Source organism: Eublepharis macularius, chromosome 3 (genome assembly GCF_028583425.1).
Source record: "Eublepharis macularius isolate TG4126 chromosome 3, MPM_Emac_v1.0, whole genome shotgun sequence".
NCBI classification, from domain to species: domain Eukaryota; kingdom Metazoa; phylum Chordata; class Lepidosauria; order Squamata; family Eublepharidae; genus Eublepharis; species Eublepharis macularius.
The window spans coordinates 3795212-3813096 of NC_072792.1; the positions used below are offsets into that span (position 1 = coordinate 3795212).

Below are 17885 nucleotides of genomic sequence, written 5' to 3' on the forward strand. Positions count from 1 at the left end.
CAGGAAAGGGCATTCATATGGAAACAGCGACTCTCATCCACTCGTAAAATCATTTGAAGGAACATATTCACTGCCTACCAGTGCAATTTGGCTTTTTGGCAGGAAGCCAGATCGCATACAAATTCCACTTAGAAGGGAGATTTCACTTTTCCTGCTCATACCTGCCTCATTAGTGAAAAGTAAATCAAATCTTCTATGAACATTAAAAACCTGCAGACATCCTTTCAAAGGTCCTGTCACAGCAGTAAAGTCTAAAAAACAAAACAGACAAATCCGACCATTGCATTTATAAGCTATTAAAATAAAAATAAAGATTATTTGTAGATATTTTGATTTAAAAAAGCATTCCATACATACCTAAAGAAATGACATTCTTTCAAAAGGTAACAGAGGAAAGGCTATAGAGAATACCTTAGATGGAAAATTAACTGGGGTATTACAGTAAGGCTTCTGGCATTTGTGCTTCAAGAGGTTGGCAAAGATAAATGACCTATTAAGGGTTGGCTAGGCAACTAACTCTTATTAGAAGGCTGCACTCAACATATGGGGACCAGTGGGCCTCTAGAACTCTTCCCCAAGCTAAGTAAATATTGGGACATTTTTGGTGTTCACCCTGTTACACAGGAGACAGCATGAAGAACGGTACAGAGCCACCCTACATTAAATAACCTTGAACACACAGACGAAGCTGCCTTATACTGAATGATACTGTTGGCCCATCAAGGTCAGTACCATCTACTCAGACTTGGTGGCCCTGCAAGGTCTCAGGCGTCTTCCACCTGACCCTACCGCCTGGTCCTTTTAACTGGAAGTGCCGGGGACTGAACCTGGGACCTTCTGTATGCCAAGCTGATGCTCTGCCACTGAGCCATGACCTCTCCCCAACTTGTAAACTCAAGAAAAATGTTCTTACATTGTAAAAGCTGTAACAGACGGGAAGCTGCCCACCCCTTGTCTGCCAAGCAATCGATCATACGTGCATGTCTGAGCCGATCTGAACATGGCGGCAGCATCCAGAATACTGAGAAAAGAGCTGGCAGGAGGGAGACAGAGGGAGACAGACGTGGGGAGGCAAAGGCCTGCTTCTGGGAGGGAGCAGACATGCAGAGCTGGTAGACTGAGCGCAGACTCTGGCTCATCCCGATAGCTGGGTGACATCTCCTTCCTGCCCAATGTAATTCTGCAAGAAGATGAATTCTTACATTCTTTTGTTTCCTTGATCATGGCTTTAAGAGGGAGGTGAGAGAGGCAGAGAGATTCCACGCGATTCTCTTTCTAACGCCAGTCTTGTGATTTGTACCACAAGCCACAGATAGCCACGGGTAATGACACCTTGACATGAACCCGAGGGAAGGAGGGTTGGGTTGGGGTTCAGGCCTCCCAGAAGGCAGCATCTCCCCTCCTCATGTTCAAGAAGTTTGAAACACACTGATGTTGGTACTGTTTTGGAAGGGATGAAAGACGTTCTGAATAAACCACCAGCCTGTTATACAAAGAGGCCCATAAAAATTTCATGATACTCTAGGAAGGGGAAAACAACAGCACTTTTAGTTTGATAAATGGGCTGAGAAACAGAGATGGGCCCCAGAGTTGGCTCCAGACTTTGGGTGATGTTGTCATAGATCCAGGATAAATGTTTTCATCATCTGGTCTTAAACATCTAGAAGGGATTGGGCATAGATCCAGAGGAGTTAGCCGTGTTAGTCTGTAGCAGCGAAATCAAAAAGAGTCCAGTAGCACCTTTAAGACTAACCAATTTTATTGTAGCATAAGCTTTCGAGGATCACAGTTCTCTTCGTCAAATGCAAGGAGGGCAAAAAGAAACTGGTCAGATATAGAGGAGGGGAGGGGAGGGGGGGAGGAGAGGGGAGATGCAAACAACTCCTTTGATGCAAAACTAGTTTTAGCGGGAAGGATTCTGTTAGGCCCCCAGCCCTCTCACTGGTCCCAAGCAGATGCTCCCAAACTGCAACGAGGGGGTTGAAACCAGGAAATTTGGAGTGGCTTTATGTTGTAAGGGGGGGGGGTTGCAAGGACAAGCCAAAAACTTTGGTCCAATGCTGTTGCCCCTCTGGTCTACTTTCCAGGAGGGAAAGGTAAACTAAGCCATTGCAAGTATAGGCCGAACCTTAGCATTACAACTTTATATTATTTTACTTAGTGCTCTGAATCTAGGAATTGTCTTTTCTGTATTTTCCCCATTGTGTGTGTCCCTCAGGATGGTATGCTTATCAATTAGCAATCCCTTTTCTTTAATGTGACTGACGTGTGGCATGGCTGTTCAGCTCAGCCACACACTGGCCATTTTAGCTCAAGTGAACCCAGTGCTGGTGCTGAAAGGACAGCACCAGGCTAGGTCACAAAAGGGAACAAGAGAGTTGGAGGTGGAGGAGAACCCAGAGCTGTGCCTGCATCTTCCTCACGCACACACAAACACAAATCTCGATTCTCTGGAAGGGGGGGGGGGCAGGAAAGCTCCAAAGGAGCCTAAAGACAAAAGACAGGCAGGATTTCTTGGTGGAGGACTGGGCTTCAAAATGGGGAGCTGGGGGGAAAGGGTTTCCCATAGTTTAGGGGAGGACCTGGGAGAACATAAACTGGACCACCTGAGCCTAGAAAACAGCATCAGCTGGGGAGGCAAGAGGGAGGGTTTATGACAAGTACAGGATCTCCTTGGCCTCGGGGACAGGGACCCGGTCATCTTCACTTCACAAATGAAAACGGTCAGGAATATTTCAAACTAACAGCTTTCCCTATACATTTATTTAACCATACCTGTAGACTGCTTCTTCCTACAAGGGGTTCAGGGTAGCATGTGTGGGGTTACCTAATTTGTTCTTACAGCAAATCTATGAGCTAGGCTGAAGGATTTGCCTAAAGGGAAAAAGGACTGAAACCCAGGGCCTGCCACTCCAAGTACAGCGCTTTCGCTTACGACACACTGCTGTGGTCTTTACTGGCATGATGGAAGGTTCATGCATTTAGATTGCCTAAAAAGAAGGGGGGGGGAGTGCAATCTTTGTGCTGCAGAGAAAATGTGTGAATGCCAGCTCTTTCGGTCATACTGTTGTTACACTACAAGTGTGTCTGTGTATCGGCAGGAATGACTACGGCAAATCATATTTTAAGAATAATCTCACTTTTATTATTAATTGCTTGGAACAGTGTATTCAGCAGTTCAGAAAACATCCTTAACAGAGCCATCGATGAAGCACTGGCCAATCTATAAAGTTGCTGTTCAAGAAGCAACAGCATTTGAGGTTTCTTCAGTGTGGCAAAGTAGCATATTTCTCATGACAGGAATCCCGGGGCCCTAATGTTTACTGCTAGATTCCAGCAAGTCTTTTGCTTCATTGATTTTTGTCGCTAGGTAGGGAGAGCCACCTAAAGAGAAAAAAGGGGGGAAATAAGTTTCATTGCATTAAGAACTTATCAGAACTTAGGGTCAGTTGTCACTTATACATAGGTACAGCCCGACGGTCACAATCCCATCTCATGTGTGCATTCACAGGGTAACATCTTTCCATTTGAACCACAAGATTTCACAGTATTGCATTTCTGCCCGGAAGATACATTTCTTGGCATACACAGGCCTGGTAGCTGCTTGTAAATGCCAATTGTGACATTAGAGGGATGTGCGAATGAGATTTTTGATCTACTGGACTACTGCCAGGGCTTGGATTCCTGATCTGAGGACATCCACCTTCAATCGTACTGTGGCAGACCTGCAGAGGTAGCATCAAATGGCCTGGTGGCCCAGGAGATGCTGGAGAGGAAGTCTTCAGCTGCCATCCAGCCTGCCAACCAGCTGGTCAGTGGGCGTGGTTGAAAGGCAGCTGACTCCAGCTGCAGGGCTCAGGAACCAGGACACAGGCTTCAAGCCCATCCGGCAAGGGCATGGCTGCGGGGATGTTGGAGGGCCATAACAGGCCATGAGAAAGCAACCTGGGAAGAGCAGGGCCACTTTGTTAGAACAAAAGCAGGCTACAAAGGGCAGATGGGAGGAGACAGTAGGGGGAGAAGCAGCAGAAAAGGGGAAGTGGGCCAATAGGGAAGGAGAACAGGAAGAGGTGGGAGTAAAAGTGGAAGCAATGGAGAAAGAAGGCAGGAGCACAGCACTGGGGCACAGGAAGCCCCCGGCAGAGGCACTTTGTGTGCGCGCTAAACCAAGGTATTTGCATGGACTTCTCTGCCGGGCTGTGGTCTGTGACACCATGGAGGGTGCTTTTCACAGTCCCTTCCCGCTGGGAGGCATCACAAGTACAAAACCAGTTGTACTGAATGAGCTCAGGCCACAGAGAGTTTAAGGCAGCATGATATTTTATTAATGTACTTATTTATTTGGTGCCAGTCTTAGAAAAAAAACTCCAACAGGAATGTTTTTACGCGGAATCATTCCAAAGCCAGCCTAGCCCATCTGCGAGTCAAAGCACAGACATCTGGCCCTAAGCATCACCTCCAAGCTGTTTAAGGACTGAACGCCTCCCAGTGCTTTGCAGTCCATCTAACAAGCTGATTGCCATTCACCAGCCCTGTCGTTTGTGTTTCATGCTCCCCTTGCGGGCTGCGCCATCTGCCTCCTGCCACTGACAGCTCTGCCAGGCGCACTGTCAGGAGCTCACTGTGCTCTAGCACCGCCCCCGCCCCCCCCCACACCTACACCTGGGGACACGTGCTCGCAGCAACAGAATGCTGGGGACAACCGTCTGCTCGGAGTGCAAGCTATTGATTCTCTCTCTGGAATTTTCTGGCCTGTGTGACAGACAAATAAGTCCCTCCTTGAGGGCAGGTTTCCTTTTCAAAAATGGCCCATAGCCCAGCTGCCAGCCCCTGCCCCTGCAACACTCATGCCAGCTGGTTATACCCCGAAGGGGAGGTGGGCAACAGGCCCTCACCAGCCACACAGCAAGCAGTGCACCTGCCCCACAGACTGGCAGGGGGTCAGGAGCTGCTTTACAGGATAAACGGGGGGGGGGGCATCTGACCACCTCAACTTCTGTGGAAGGAACTGATAGCGGAAGGAATGGAGATGGTTGAATGCCATCTGCTAGACGAGGAAGCAGGCTGGAGTCTGGGGTGGTGGGCAAAGGGAGTGTGGTGCTGGGTTTCCACCTCGGGGCAGAACGAAACGGGATTCAGAGAAGCCCAAATCTTTGAAGTGTCTTAAGGGTGTGGTGGTGAGTTTGGCCAAGAAGTACCGGAACCCCAAGCAAATCAATCCTGCCTACAGGGTTACAAATCAATCCTGCCTACAGATTTTTATCTTGATACAAGGCAATAAAAATCCAAGTCCTCTGGCAACAGAAAGCAGAAGCCAGCCCCTTTGTTTGTTTGGATACAGAGTGCAGCATTGTCTCTAGTAATATTCCAGAAGAGACTCTGGAGATCTGTAAGAATGGTAGGCCAGGGATCTCCTCTCCGAAGGAGAAAAGAGGAGGGGTGATAAAACGGACAATTTACTTGTTGATGCTGCCCGCTGGGCAGCAACACGCACCATCTGTGTTTGCTCTACGCTCACTCGTGGGCAGGGCAGACAAGGCACACGTGTGAGGGTGCAGCAGCTGACACTGGCAAACGAGGTCATACGAAAGAGGCATTACAGAACCGGATACGAAGCCGCTCGTCTTAAAGGGAAAAGACACGGAAGCAGAACAATAAAAATACAAGCCAGGGGTGTGAGGCAGGATACCTGCATCAGCCAGCTGGAGCTTTTGGATCTTCTGCTACTTGAATCAAATATTATTTCTCCTTTGGCAAATCTGTTTAAAGTTTTCAAGGCAGACTGCCCGTGAACTAACAGGCACTACCTGGGCAACGCCAACAGCGTTGCACCCACTGACTTCAGGGGACTCAGAAGGGCGTGAGGCTGCAACTCTCTGGGGTTCTTCGAGTGTCAGGATTTTAGCGCTGGTGTTATCTGACATCTCAGCAGCATTCCAGACTAGGCATACCCCCCTGCACATTAGCAGCACGGGACGGGGAAATCCCACGTTTTGCATCGCAGCTGTAAATGTGATGCTGGGTTAGGCCCAGACTTTGAAAGGCGTTTCTGAGCTGGGCCAAAGACAGCTGGGGCCCACGCTCTCTCTAAAGCCGTCCCCCATGCCTGAGGGGCTGCGGGGTGTGTGTGTGTGTGTGTGTGTGACTACAGCTCTGTGCTGTAGTCCCCCCTATATTCCATTGGCCGCCCCCCCCCCCCGCCCTCCAGCCTCTTCAGCTAAATCTAATCAGCAATAATGGAAAGATTTTGAAGGGTGTGTTTTTGTCTCTGCCCATCACGATCACGGTTCTCTGTCTACATCCAAATGTATTATTCTCTGTCTCAGTTTGGTTCCTCCAACGCCACGATGTGCCTCATAAGAACAGCCTGCGCACACTCAACACCTCTCACCTCAGCAACATGTCAGACTTAGGTTTATTCTCTTGAAATGAGAAGGAATAAACTGTAAATCTGTCAACCGGATATAAAAATCTTCATTTCCCCCTTTTTGGCTTTTTAAATACTGTGTAACTCTGAACCATCTGTTGTATCAAAGAACAAACAGCAACGAACATATGGCTTTCCTTCTCAGCCAGCTGTAGTGTAGTTAAAGTTATAATAAGAGCTTTTGGGGGAGATACATTTACATTAAAAATCTGGCTAGTTAAAACATCTGTGCCAGGCTTTATAGTTTAAAAGCATTAAAATGTAGTAAACACATTTGTCATTTGTATTACATTCTACTCAAAAAGCTACATGTTATTAACAACATTCAAGCAGATACAGTTAACAGTTTTCCACAGTTAACATTTTCCCTTCTTCAAAAGTTAGCCCTTTCACATGGCAGTTACAGGAAATCCACTGTGTGACAGCTAGTTACTTCGTGATTAATGAATGACCCCAAAGACAACCACTGGGTGGGTTCCCTCCTATAGTTCATAGAGGCTGAATGTTAAGCTGTTGCATACAGGCTGAACGCGCTGCAGCGACATCTTAAGATTTACTTGGAAATACACCGTGTAGAACCAGGGAAGTTACGGTTGGCCTATAAGAATAAGCACTCTCTGTAAAGAGAGAGGGGCTGGCAGCATTTTACATGTCACCTATCACCTATTGTTGATGAAAACCAGAGTGTACCTTTATCAGGGTGATTCAAAATCATGATTCGTCTATGAGCGGTTCTTATCTTGACCTTGTCAGCAGATGGACTGTAAAAAATAAAGAGTTTACCATAAATAATGACTCTTACATTCTGTGAATTAGCTGTTTGCATTTGGAAAATTTATAAAAATCTAGGTATCTTTGCCATCTGGTGGGCAAACCATGCTATTGCATACTTGCAGAAAGATTCAGTTTACAATACCCCCTAGTTGTGAGTGGTCAACACACGTATGCACAACTGGGCTGCACGTGTGATAGGAAAGAGCGGCGAGCCCTGCCCCTCCTCCCTGGAAAAGAGCCGTCTGGGATTCCACACACAATGGACGCTCGGCTGAGGATAGCAGCCCTGTCCCACGCCCACGCAGGCTGGGGGGGGGGGCAGCAGCACTGCCACGTCCTCCCTCTCCTCCCCCCCCCCGCCGCCCCCTGCTGACCAAAACAATCCGCTCTGCTGTCTACTTGAAGCGCTTCGTAGCTGTCATCTGGAAGTCCGCCCCATACACCAGCAACTGGCAGGTTTATTGTGGCCTCAGCCAGAAATAAAACTGCCCATCTCAAAAGCAACAATTGTAGCAAATTTCCAAGAGTTGCAGGGGAGAGGAACACACTACTAGACTGTCGAGAACTAGGAACACAATTCTCAACGTTGTGGCTGTTCACAAAGTAAGCTACTCATTTTAACTCACTTGATACTTTCCCCCTTAAATTCACGTTTGTTGCAGAATATAAGATGTTCTCATTGGGAGCAACATGGTGGCTAGTATGAGAGAGAAGTAAGAAGGGTGTGTGAGTAGGTGCAGTTGTCTGTAGGCCAGGAGAAGGCCACAGAAAACAGCATTCATTGCACTTACGCCTGCCTATTTCCAAAATTATCATTTAAAGAAGATTCTGGGGTCCCAGCCCATGAGATTGCCAACTCTGAGCTGGGAAACCCCTTATGATTTATGGGTGGAGCCAGACCTGGTTCCAGGTTTCTGTGAGCATGGGCAGGAGCGGATAACTGCCCCCCCCCGTCCCTTCTTCCTCTAACCTCATCCCTTTCATTTGGCCCCTCCCTTTCCTCTTTAGCTATTCCTTTTCCATTTCAGTTTGCTTACTTGGGTAAAGAAAAATTGTTGCCTTTTATGCCTTTATCTAAAAACAGAGTGGAAAAAATATGCCCTCCGTGATTTTATCTGGAATGCCGTTCAATACAATTAGCATTATTTGCGTAAAAGCAATACAGATATTGTTCCCAAGGTCTGCACAAACGTTTCTCCATTCTCTTCGTCAGAAGCAAGGAGGCCAATCCGCACCCGCCCAAAATGCTTAAGCAGCTGAACGTCCCCAACATATGGAAGATTTTCATTTGGAACTATCCAGTACAAGGAAGGGGACTTGGATTTATCACTCAACTATGGATTAAAGGATCAAAGCAGCCATAATTCAGCTAATCGTAAAAAACTCATTATTTTTAATATTGAAAAATGCATCGGTTTTTAAACCGAGAGTCACATCTTTGAGGCAATGAATGTAATCCTCCAAGAAGTGTCACATTCCAATCTTTAACTGTTGGTTTATATGTATGTACTATTTGTATTATCTTTTTTAATACTGTTTGCTGCCTTGAGGGCCCTAACTGCGGATACAAAGGTTGCAACGTATATTTTTTGCTTACTACGTGTTCCCACCATGATCAAGATGTGCACCACGAGAGCACTCCTCTAATGCTTCAACTAGTTGTGGCAACTGCAGCAAAACAGATTTGACGGCTTCTAGGCGAGCGCTCCAATGTGTCTGAGACAAACGCTGCAAGGCCGCCTCCTGTTTTATTGCTCCAGAAAAAAAAGATGAATAAATGTGATGTATGGCTCCAGAAAACCCCTTTGCCTGGACAGAACTGTCTGCCGCAGGCACGAGCACAACGCGCCGGTTGCAGGAAGAGCAAGGCACCGTGAAGGCCTGAAGGGGTTTTTTTCTAGAACAAGGGCTTGCACACACACACACCCCGCCCCTTCGGCACCCTTGTCACAGCACTGGCCACAAATACGGGACAATAACGGCCTATGCTTTTCTACCCCCCTGCCCAGCAGAGTGCTTGCGAGGAGGCCTTGTCCTGCTGCGTCTGTGGCATGCAGAAATCCCCAGACCACCTCCTTGACATCCACTGATCTGCTACTAACAAAGAGAGGGCGTGTGTGTGTGTGTGGTTAGAGAGGGCAAACTACCCGCTGGCACCCTGGGGAGGGTTTAGCATCCATCACCATTATGTCATGAAGTTGACATTCTCCCCCCTTACTGGTGTGAAGTTTGCAATGTGAGAAAAGCAACACAATTACACAAGCAACGCAGCAGGGGTGGGCCTTGGCATCTGTTCCTCCCCACCCACTGCTGATGACAGCACAGGGTGGAGCCTAGAGAAGCCAAGGTTTGGGGAGAGGAGGGATCTCAGCAGGGCATATAATGCCATAGAGGCCACCCTCCAAAGCAGCTATTTTCTCTAGAGGAAAGAATTTCTCTTGCCTGGAGATCATTCCAGGGCATCTCCAAGCCCTGCCTGGAGGTAGACAACTCTAGGTCTGGATCTAGACATTTGCAATTGTATTTGCAAAAAAAGGAAAGGAGAGCACAGATTTTCAACGTTTCAAGTTCTGCACAAGATTCTATGTAGAATTCAACATGTGTGAGTGGCAGAAGGGCCATTTTTAATACGTAAGAGTTATTTCCTTTTCTTGCCTATTTTTCTCTTCTCACACCCTTTTACTTTTTATACTGTTTCTACAGAGTGGAAACTTTTTAAAAAATTAAGACCAATGCTGGGAAAGCAGTATATAAATATAAATTAACAAACACAGTTCTTGTTTTCCAAAACAGCAAAAGGTATGTTGACAGTAAGTTGTGTATGTTTATAACAACACCTTATTTTAGTGCGAGGTTGCTAACCTTCAGGTGAGGCCTGACAATCTCCAGGAATTATAACCGATCCCCAGACCAGAGAGGTCAGTTCCCCTGGGGGGGGGGGGAAGGCAAATTTGGAGGGTGGACTCTTCGGCTTTATACACCCTGCCAAGCTCTCTCCCCTCTCCAAACCCCACCCGTCCCAGGCTCTACCCAGGAATTTCCCAACCTGGAAATGGCAAGCCAACTTTGGAGTGCTATATTCTAAAAAAAAAATTCTCTGGTTTCTGATCAGATCATATATATTCTAAATAAGGCATATGCATGGGGTATTTCTGCCCTATATTTTCTTTTGAACTTGGGTAGTGAATTGCAGAACACTCACCTGATGCCTAAAATAAGACTAGCTTCTCGCCGATTCATTTTCTGTTCAAATCCCCCTTTATAGTAGGAGGAAATACTCTATATGGAAGAGACAGGAGGAAGTAATTAAATGTGCATACTGGAGGCAACGACCTTGCTTCCCCTACATGGGCCCAGCCAAAGTGGCATGTTCGTTGGAAAGCTGTGAGATGAAGGCCAACGAGGAGCCATTCCCAGCTTGCATTTGCTCACAAGCCTCCACCCCCCCCCCTGCATTTTCTACTTCCCCACTCCCAAAACTGAGGTTGCCAGCTTTCTGGGAAGGATATGGGGATCTGTCTTTTTGACTTATAGAACACTGTAAAAGAGCACTGTATAAAGGACATGGTTTAGAAAAGATGGCCATCAGCTCAGCATGCTAAAGTTTAGATCCCAGGAAGCTGAGCTCTGTATTTTAGAAACAGAAGCCAATGGCAAACTTCAAGGTCCAGAAGACAGGGGAAGCAGCACGCAACACCAATGTTGTTGTTTGCACTGTTGTTGCTATCACACATATTTCAGTTATATTTCAGGACAGAAAGCCCATTCTTTCACCCTGAAATTTCTATTCTTAAATATGAATGGTGGCATGAGAAGAGATTTTACAGGCTGAGGGTCTGCAAGAAATCACCCGGGGGGAGGAAGTGACCGGGTAATTCTCCTCCTTCCAAGGTCTGGAATCTCCTGAGGTCTGGGGACAGTTGAGCAGTTTCAAGCTCACAGAGTCCTGAACTCCTGCACTGTAGCAACAGACTAAGTTGTGAAGATATAGAAACTGACCCACCTCCTCTACAAACACTTATTGTGAATTTTTAAAAGAAGAAAATAAGGTTACAAGCAACAAAGATCACATAATCTCAAAAACCTGGGATAAACTTTGAAGAAACTCCAATCCAGAAGTGTTCCTTTGGTGTTTAATGTTTGGACACTTCAAAATCATACCAGTCTTTAATGGAGGGACATAAAGGAAGCTGATTTGATTTCGCAGTATGATCAAAGGGAGAAGAATCTTTGTCTTTTATGAAAAGATTTCAGTGCTGCAGAAGATAAGAGCACCTTTTATCAATACTTTTCAAATCAGATTATATTTGACATAATCATTGAAAGTAAAATAAGATGTCAAGCCTCTTAGCAGTTTTGTAAAATCTTTCTTAACGTGCACTTTTAAAGGTAAGAGAGTGATGCCGTTATTCGCACTGAATAACAAACAAGCATGTGGGTGGATAAATAGACTTCAGGTTTATAGAAACCGGTAAATAAGGGGGGGCTTTGGGGAATAAGGAAGCCCCCATGCCAAGCTTAGCCAGTGAAAAGGATGAGATCTGAGAGCCACGGTTCAGATTGTGCTGACACCAGTCAGACCGAGGAAGGTGAGTCAGTAGTTAACAACAAGGGAGGTTGATCTGCGGTAATCCGTGCTCTTTTGGGTCTGTGATCAATTTCATTTAAAAATTGCAATTATAGTGCCGTTGCATTCTATTCATTGCGTTGAATTCATTTGTACCTTTAATAATTATTTGGGAATCACTAACCGTTTCATCCAACCAAACAGACCCTCTGGACTTTGACTGACATGGTCTAACTGAACGTAACTAAATTTGGAAAGTGTGCACTTTTTATATAGGGGAATGGTGAAACTGTCTGGCTCTCTTGACCAAATGCGACTGACTCATGGAATGGACTCTACTGGCTACCCCTGCCACTGAGCCCCCCCAATCCTGGTTTTGAGGCCGAGGAGACCCTCATGAATAGTTGGGGGGCGGGGGGGGGGGGACGGATGACTAGTGAAATCCGGTGAAAAGAGACCTGAAGGCTAAACTTACAGCACTTGAAATTTTCTTTGCTGTTTCTGTGATTACTTGCTCCAGTGGTCTCCAAAACTGGAAGGCGTACCGACCTAGAAAACATTGAGACAAAAGGAGCGTAGCCTGTGCATTAGCTATGAAAACATGCAGGATGCAGCAACAGCTCTTTCTGCCAGAAAATCTACCTGGTGATCTCAGTTGCCTTAAAGCCCACACTGCTGCCCCCCCCCCGAAACAGACGGGTCCAAAGTCCAGCCCAGTGCAGTGCCAGGAGTGGGCAGGCACTGAGCCGCACTGCAGACACTGCTTCTGAACTGCATCACTCTGAGACGAGGGCACAGCGCCCGCCGCTGGCTGTTGCTTCAATAAATCCATCTTATGGGTTTCAAGGAAGGCCACGATGTACATTTAGCAGTTCGTTTTTTATTGCTAGGACTGTAAATAGGGCCTTTCAAATTCTTTTTGATGGAGGCTTGTACAACCGTGACATCTATTTGTATCTCACTTTTTAAATCTATTCCAAATTCTAAATTCCCAACTGAATCAGTGTAGGACCCGGCCTCCCGGCCTCACTCTGCCGGGGAGCTCGACACGGGCCAGTCAAATGCTCACAGCCTCACCCACCTCGCGGGTTGTTATGAGGATAAAATGGAGAAGAGTCATGCCTGCTCCTCTGAGCTGCTTGGAGGAAGGGCACGACTAAGATGTACTAGATAGACCCGCGACCCTCACTCTGCGTCTCACTGAGAGCCAGATTCCCCATCCCGATCAACCAAAAGACCCAGATGGCTCCTGTATGCCGTATGTGCTGCCCCATCAAGCACGCTCATACAGTCATATAAAACGTTACTATTAAGTACAGATCCAGAAGAGTTAGCTGTGTTAGTCTGCAGTTGCAAAACAGTAGAGTCCAGTAGCACCTTTAAGGCTAACCAACTTAATTGCAGCATAAGCTTTCGAGAACCACAGCTCTCTTCGTCAGATGCATCTGTAGCATAAGCTTTTGAAAGCCACAGCTCTCTCCATCAGAAACTGCCCACAGAGCAGTTTCCCCTGCCAGGACTTGTCAGGTAGATCCCCAAGCACTTCACTGCATCACATCAAGGTAAGAGTTAAAGATGCTTTATTGATGAGATACACCAGTATAAAGATGTTCAGACAGAAGCACTGGCAGAAGTGACGCAAGGTGGGCAAGCAAGGTTAAATACAGGGGGACGTTCCCGCCCCTGGGAAAGGAAGACAGGGTTTTGGCGCGAAGTGCCTAGGAGAAAAGGGAGGAGGGGGAAGACAGCTCCTCCAAGTTCTCAGGGAGGATGAGACGGCCCCGGCTGGGACTCCAAGGCCACGTTCTCAAGCCGGCCGGGAAACGGAAAGCAGAACACCTGCAAGATAAGCGGTCAACAACCAAGCAGCAGCTGTGCCCCCTTTGCACATTCTCCAGAATGTGTCCAGAAACACACAAGCCAATCATGGGGTGTATCCTATACACCCCATATACACCCCAATCATATACTGGGGTGTATCTGACATCCCCAGCACTTTCCTTGCCTCAGCCCCCTGCACCTGCCTTTCCCCCCTTGCTGCCAGAGGGCTTTTTTGAAATACTGAAAATGGCTAGATCATGACAGTGTAATAACGGTATGATCAGTATGATGATTCATTGTCGCACTTCAGAGACAGTTCACCAGCTCTTGGTCTTGCCGTGGTGACCCTGAGAACGACGACTCAAGCCTTTGTTTTTTAGGGTAGAAGATGCCATCTTTGTTCCTGGGTAGGATCCATGGTATAAATCAGACTGCCCCTCGGCCATAAACTGTGGGCATGCTTTGGATCCAGCATCCACCCTCAAACTCCATTCGAGCCCTTCCCTCTGTCAGGTCCAGAAGGCTGTCTTGTACTGCTTTGCTTAACCGACTCCATTTTTAATCCTTTCAGTGTTTAAGTGCTCTCTCCCCACAGGTGCCAAGGTTCCCAGGCAGCTATCTCACAGAAGAGGATTGTTTTGGCTACCGACGTTCCACCAAGAACCGGCCTTGGGAAACCTTCGCTATCCTGACTTCAAAGGGGTTGTTTTGAGAACTATGGGGGGAGGTTGGGCCTACTGTGATCTGTTACTTTGTACCTCATGCTTTGCCAGTCATTGGTAACAATGCACGTGTACCATCCTGAATATTGCATTCAGGCTAGTGGACTATAATGGACTATTTCTTCAGTAAAAGCCTTTTGGAAACAATGGACTGTTGTCTGATTGCAGGAGGTAGTCTGGTGTAAGGACATTATCTAGCCACAGTTCTGACATTTTGTTACCAAGCGCTAGAGCCAGCTTCCCCGATAGTCCCACCACCCATGACACAAGCGAGCCACCCCCCAAGCCTACCGGGAGGAACCACACCACCGGTCGTCCCAGGAGCGGGTAGGCCTCTACCGACACCGGGGCTGCGAGGGGATACGGTTCCTCTCCAACCCGTCTCTCCTCACCCGCCTCCATTGCGGCCGGCTCCCACTCCCCTTCAACCAGTGCCAGGAGGCCTACCGAGAGGGCGTCTGACACCTTTCCGACCAGCACCAGTGCATCCGGCACCGAGAGGACCTCCCCAGCCGATTCCAGGAGCGCCTTTACCGCACCAACCCCAGCCCCGAGAACCGCAAGAGGTAGGGGAGCGTCGAAGAGGAACCCCCCCGAAAGAGGACTAGAAATGGAAGAGGTTACGGAATACGATCCGACAGCCCTAACGGGGGGGGGGGAGAGAACCCAGAGAGACCTGCCTCGGGAAACAAAATGGATCTGTCGTAAAAGGACCCAAACGGCAGATCAAACCTCAGTCAGTTCCGGTTCCGAACCGACCTCCTGGGTCCATTCTCTTCATACCAGTAACTTTGGTGAATCCTGACAAGAAAATGCACATCCGCATACAAGCCCTAATTGACTCGGGCTGCTCCAGAGACATTATCGCACCCGCTCTAGTAAACGGACTAGTGCTTCCTGTGAAAGATCTGGAAATACCCATAATTTTCGAGCAAATGGATGGCACTAACATGAATCCAGTTACTACCGAAACTACTCCGGTCATAACCGGCATGGGGCAACACTGGGAAGTAAGATCATTCGTCATTAGTGCCACGGCGAAATACCCCTTGATCCTGGGGAGCCGGTGGTTATGCGATCATAACCCGTATATCAACTGGGCAGAGGGAAGCATCACATTCACCCAAGAATCGTGCAAAAATCATCTTTGGAATCAAAACTGGGGTATTAACCCTACTATAACTGAGCCTGCTCTCCTCACCCAGGAAGAAATTAACCAAATACCCAAGCAATACAGAGCATACACCCAAGCCTTCACAGAGGAAGAAGCTAATACTTTACCTCCTCACAGGAGGACGGACTGTGCTGTGGAAATATTACCGGGCGCCTCGCTGCCCAAGGGCCGTCTATATCCCATGAGCCCTAACGAAAGAGAGGAGCTCCGCAAGTTCATAGACCTGAACCTTCAAAGAGGATTCATTCGCCCGGCAAACAACCCCCACGCAGCTCCAGTGCTTTTCGTCAAAAAGAAAGACGGGGGCCTAAGACTGTGCACGGACTTTAGGGGACTCAACGCGGTCTCCTCCAGCAACGCCTACCCCATCCCGCTCATCAGAGATCTACTCAACGTCGTGGCTCAAGGTAAGGTCTTTACAAAATTAGACTTAAAAGACGCTTACTTCCATGTCCGTATCTGAGAGGGGGATGAATGGAAAACCGCTTTTAACACGCCCCTCGGCCAATATGAATATTTGGTTATGCCATTTGGCCTGGCCGGGGCCCCATCGGTTTTCATGTCCATGATCAATGAAGTGTTGCATGAATTCCTCTACAAAGGCGTTGTAGTGTACCTAGATGACGTGTTGATTTATTCGGAGACTGAGGAGGAACATGTGGACCTTGTAAAAAGAGTCTTAACCACTCTCATGAATAACAAACTACCCATTAAGCTTTCTAAGTGTGAGTTCCACAAAACAGAACTCACTTACTTAGGCTACTGCATTTCCCAGGAGGGCTTGAAAATGGATCCAAGCAAAATACAGGCTGTATTAAATTGGCAAACCCCCGTGACCCGCAAAGAATTACAATCCTTCTTGGGCTTTGCCAACTTTTATAGAGAGTTCATTGCGAACTTCGCTCAAATCACGCTCCCCCTGACCGAACTGTTAAAAACCAAAGATAAGGGGGACCAAGCTAAAAAGCCAAGTGCAAAATTGTCTTGGACGCCTGACTGCCAAGCCGCGTTCCGTCACCTCAAAACGCAGTTTGTTTCAGAGCCCATTCTACAGCACCCCGATGAAAATCGCCCCTTCATAGTGCAGGTTGACGCCAGCGACACTGCAATTGGGGGGGGGTGCTGCTACAGCGGGGAACGGATGATAAACTCAGACCCTGCGCCTTCCTCTCCCGAAAGTTTTCAGAGGCGGAAAGGAATTGGAATGTTTGGGAAAAAGAGGCCTTTGCTGTAAAAGCGGCTCTCACTACCTGGAGACATTGGTTAGAAGGAGCCTGTCATCCGTTCGAGGTCTGGACGGACCATAAAAATTTAGAGGCCCTACGCAGCCCTCGCAGGTTAAACGCCAAGCAATTGAGATGGGCAGAATACTTCTCCAAGTTCGATTTCACTTTAAATTGTCTCCCCGGCAAAACCAACTTCTTGGCCGACGCTCTATCACGCATGCCCCAACACAAAAGCAAAAGGGAGGAGACAATTGACACAGTCTTTTCGCCTACGCAATTGGGGGGCGTGGTGACCACACGCAGTCGCACAACCCTATCCCCTCAACCCAATCAAGGGTGGAGACAAAAACTGAAAGCTGAAGTGGAGAAGGAGGGGGAGGATGTGCCCAAGGACAAACTGCAACGTTCCGATCAAGGGGAATGGCTTTGGGGAGATCATTTCTATGTACCCAAGAGTTTAAGGAAAGAAGTTTTGCAACGTTGTCATGATGCTCCCACGGCGGGGCACTATGGGTACTTGAAGACGCTTCACTTAGTGCAACGCCAATTTTGGTGGCCGGGCATGCGCAAAGACATCTCCCAATATGTAGCGTCTTGCCCCATTTGTCTCAGCGCCAAATCCCAAAAAGGCAAACCTCCAGGACTCTTACAGCCTTTAGAAACGCCAAGTAGACCGTGGGAAATAATCTCTATGGACTTTATCACTGACTTACCCCCCTCAAAGGGGCACAACTGTATTTTAGTCGTGGTTGATTTGTTCTCCAAGCAAGCTCATTTTATACCTTGCACCACAATTCCCTCTGCTAGAAAGCTAGCCGACATTTTCATAAAAAACATTGTAAAAATACATTCTTTTCCATCCAAGGTGATCTCGGATCACGGCGGACAATTCGTTGCCAACTTCTGGCGGGAGCTTTTACAACTGCTGGGCATTGAACAAGGTTTGAGTTCAAGCCATCACCCGGAAACAGACGGACAGTCGGAAAAAACTAATCAGATATTAGAACAATTTCTACGCTGTTACATTAATTTCCAACAGGATGATTGGTTTGACTTGCTCCCCTTGGCAGAGTTTTCATATAATAACAGCGTACACGCTTCCACGGGGGAAACTCCCTTCAAAGTCGTCTATGGCTTTCACTTCAAGCCATTTCTGTTTGAAGAGCTCCCCCCT

General features: G+C 47.5%; 1 protein-coding gene across 1 annotated transcript in view; it reads right to left on the minus strand.

The window, feature by feature from the left end:
• Positions 1–3120: 3120 nt before the first annotated feature.
• DNAJC15 (DnaJ heat shock protein family (Hsp40) member C15) overlaps positions 3121–17885 on the minus strand; it is a 31173-nt gene continuing 16408 nt past the window's right edge. The window contains exons 3-6 of the mRNA XM_054975036.1: positions 12244–12317; positions 10404–10480; positions 7118–7188; positions 3121–3384 (exon numbers count right to left, since the gene is read on the minus strand). Of these exons, the coding sequence (XP_054831011.1) occupies positions 3314–3384; positions 7118–7188; positions 10404–10480; positions 12244–12317 (293 nt within the window). The 3' untranslated portion in view covers positions 3121–3313. The remainder of the gene's footprint in view (positions 3385–7117; positions 7189–10403; positions 10481–12243; positions 12318–17885) is intronic.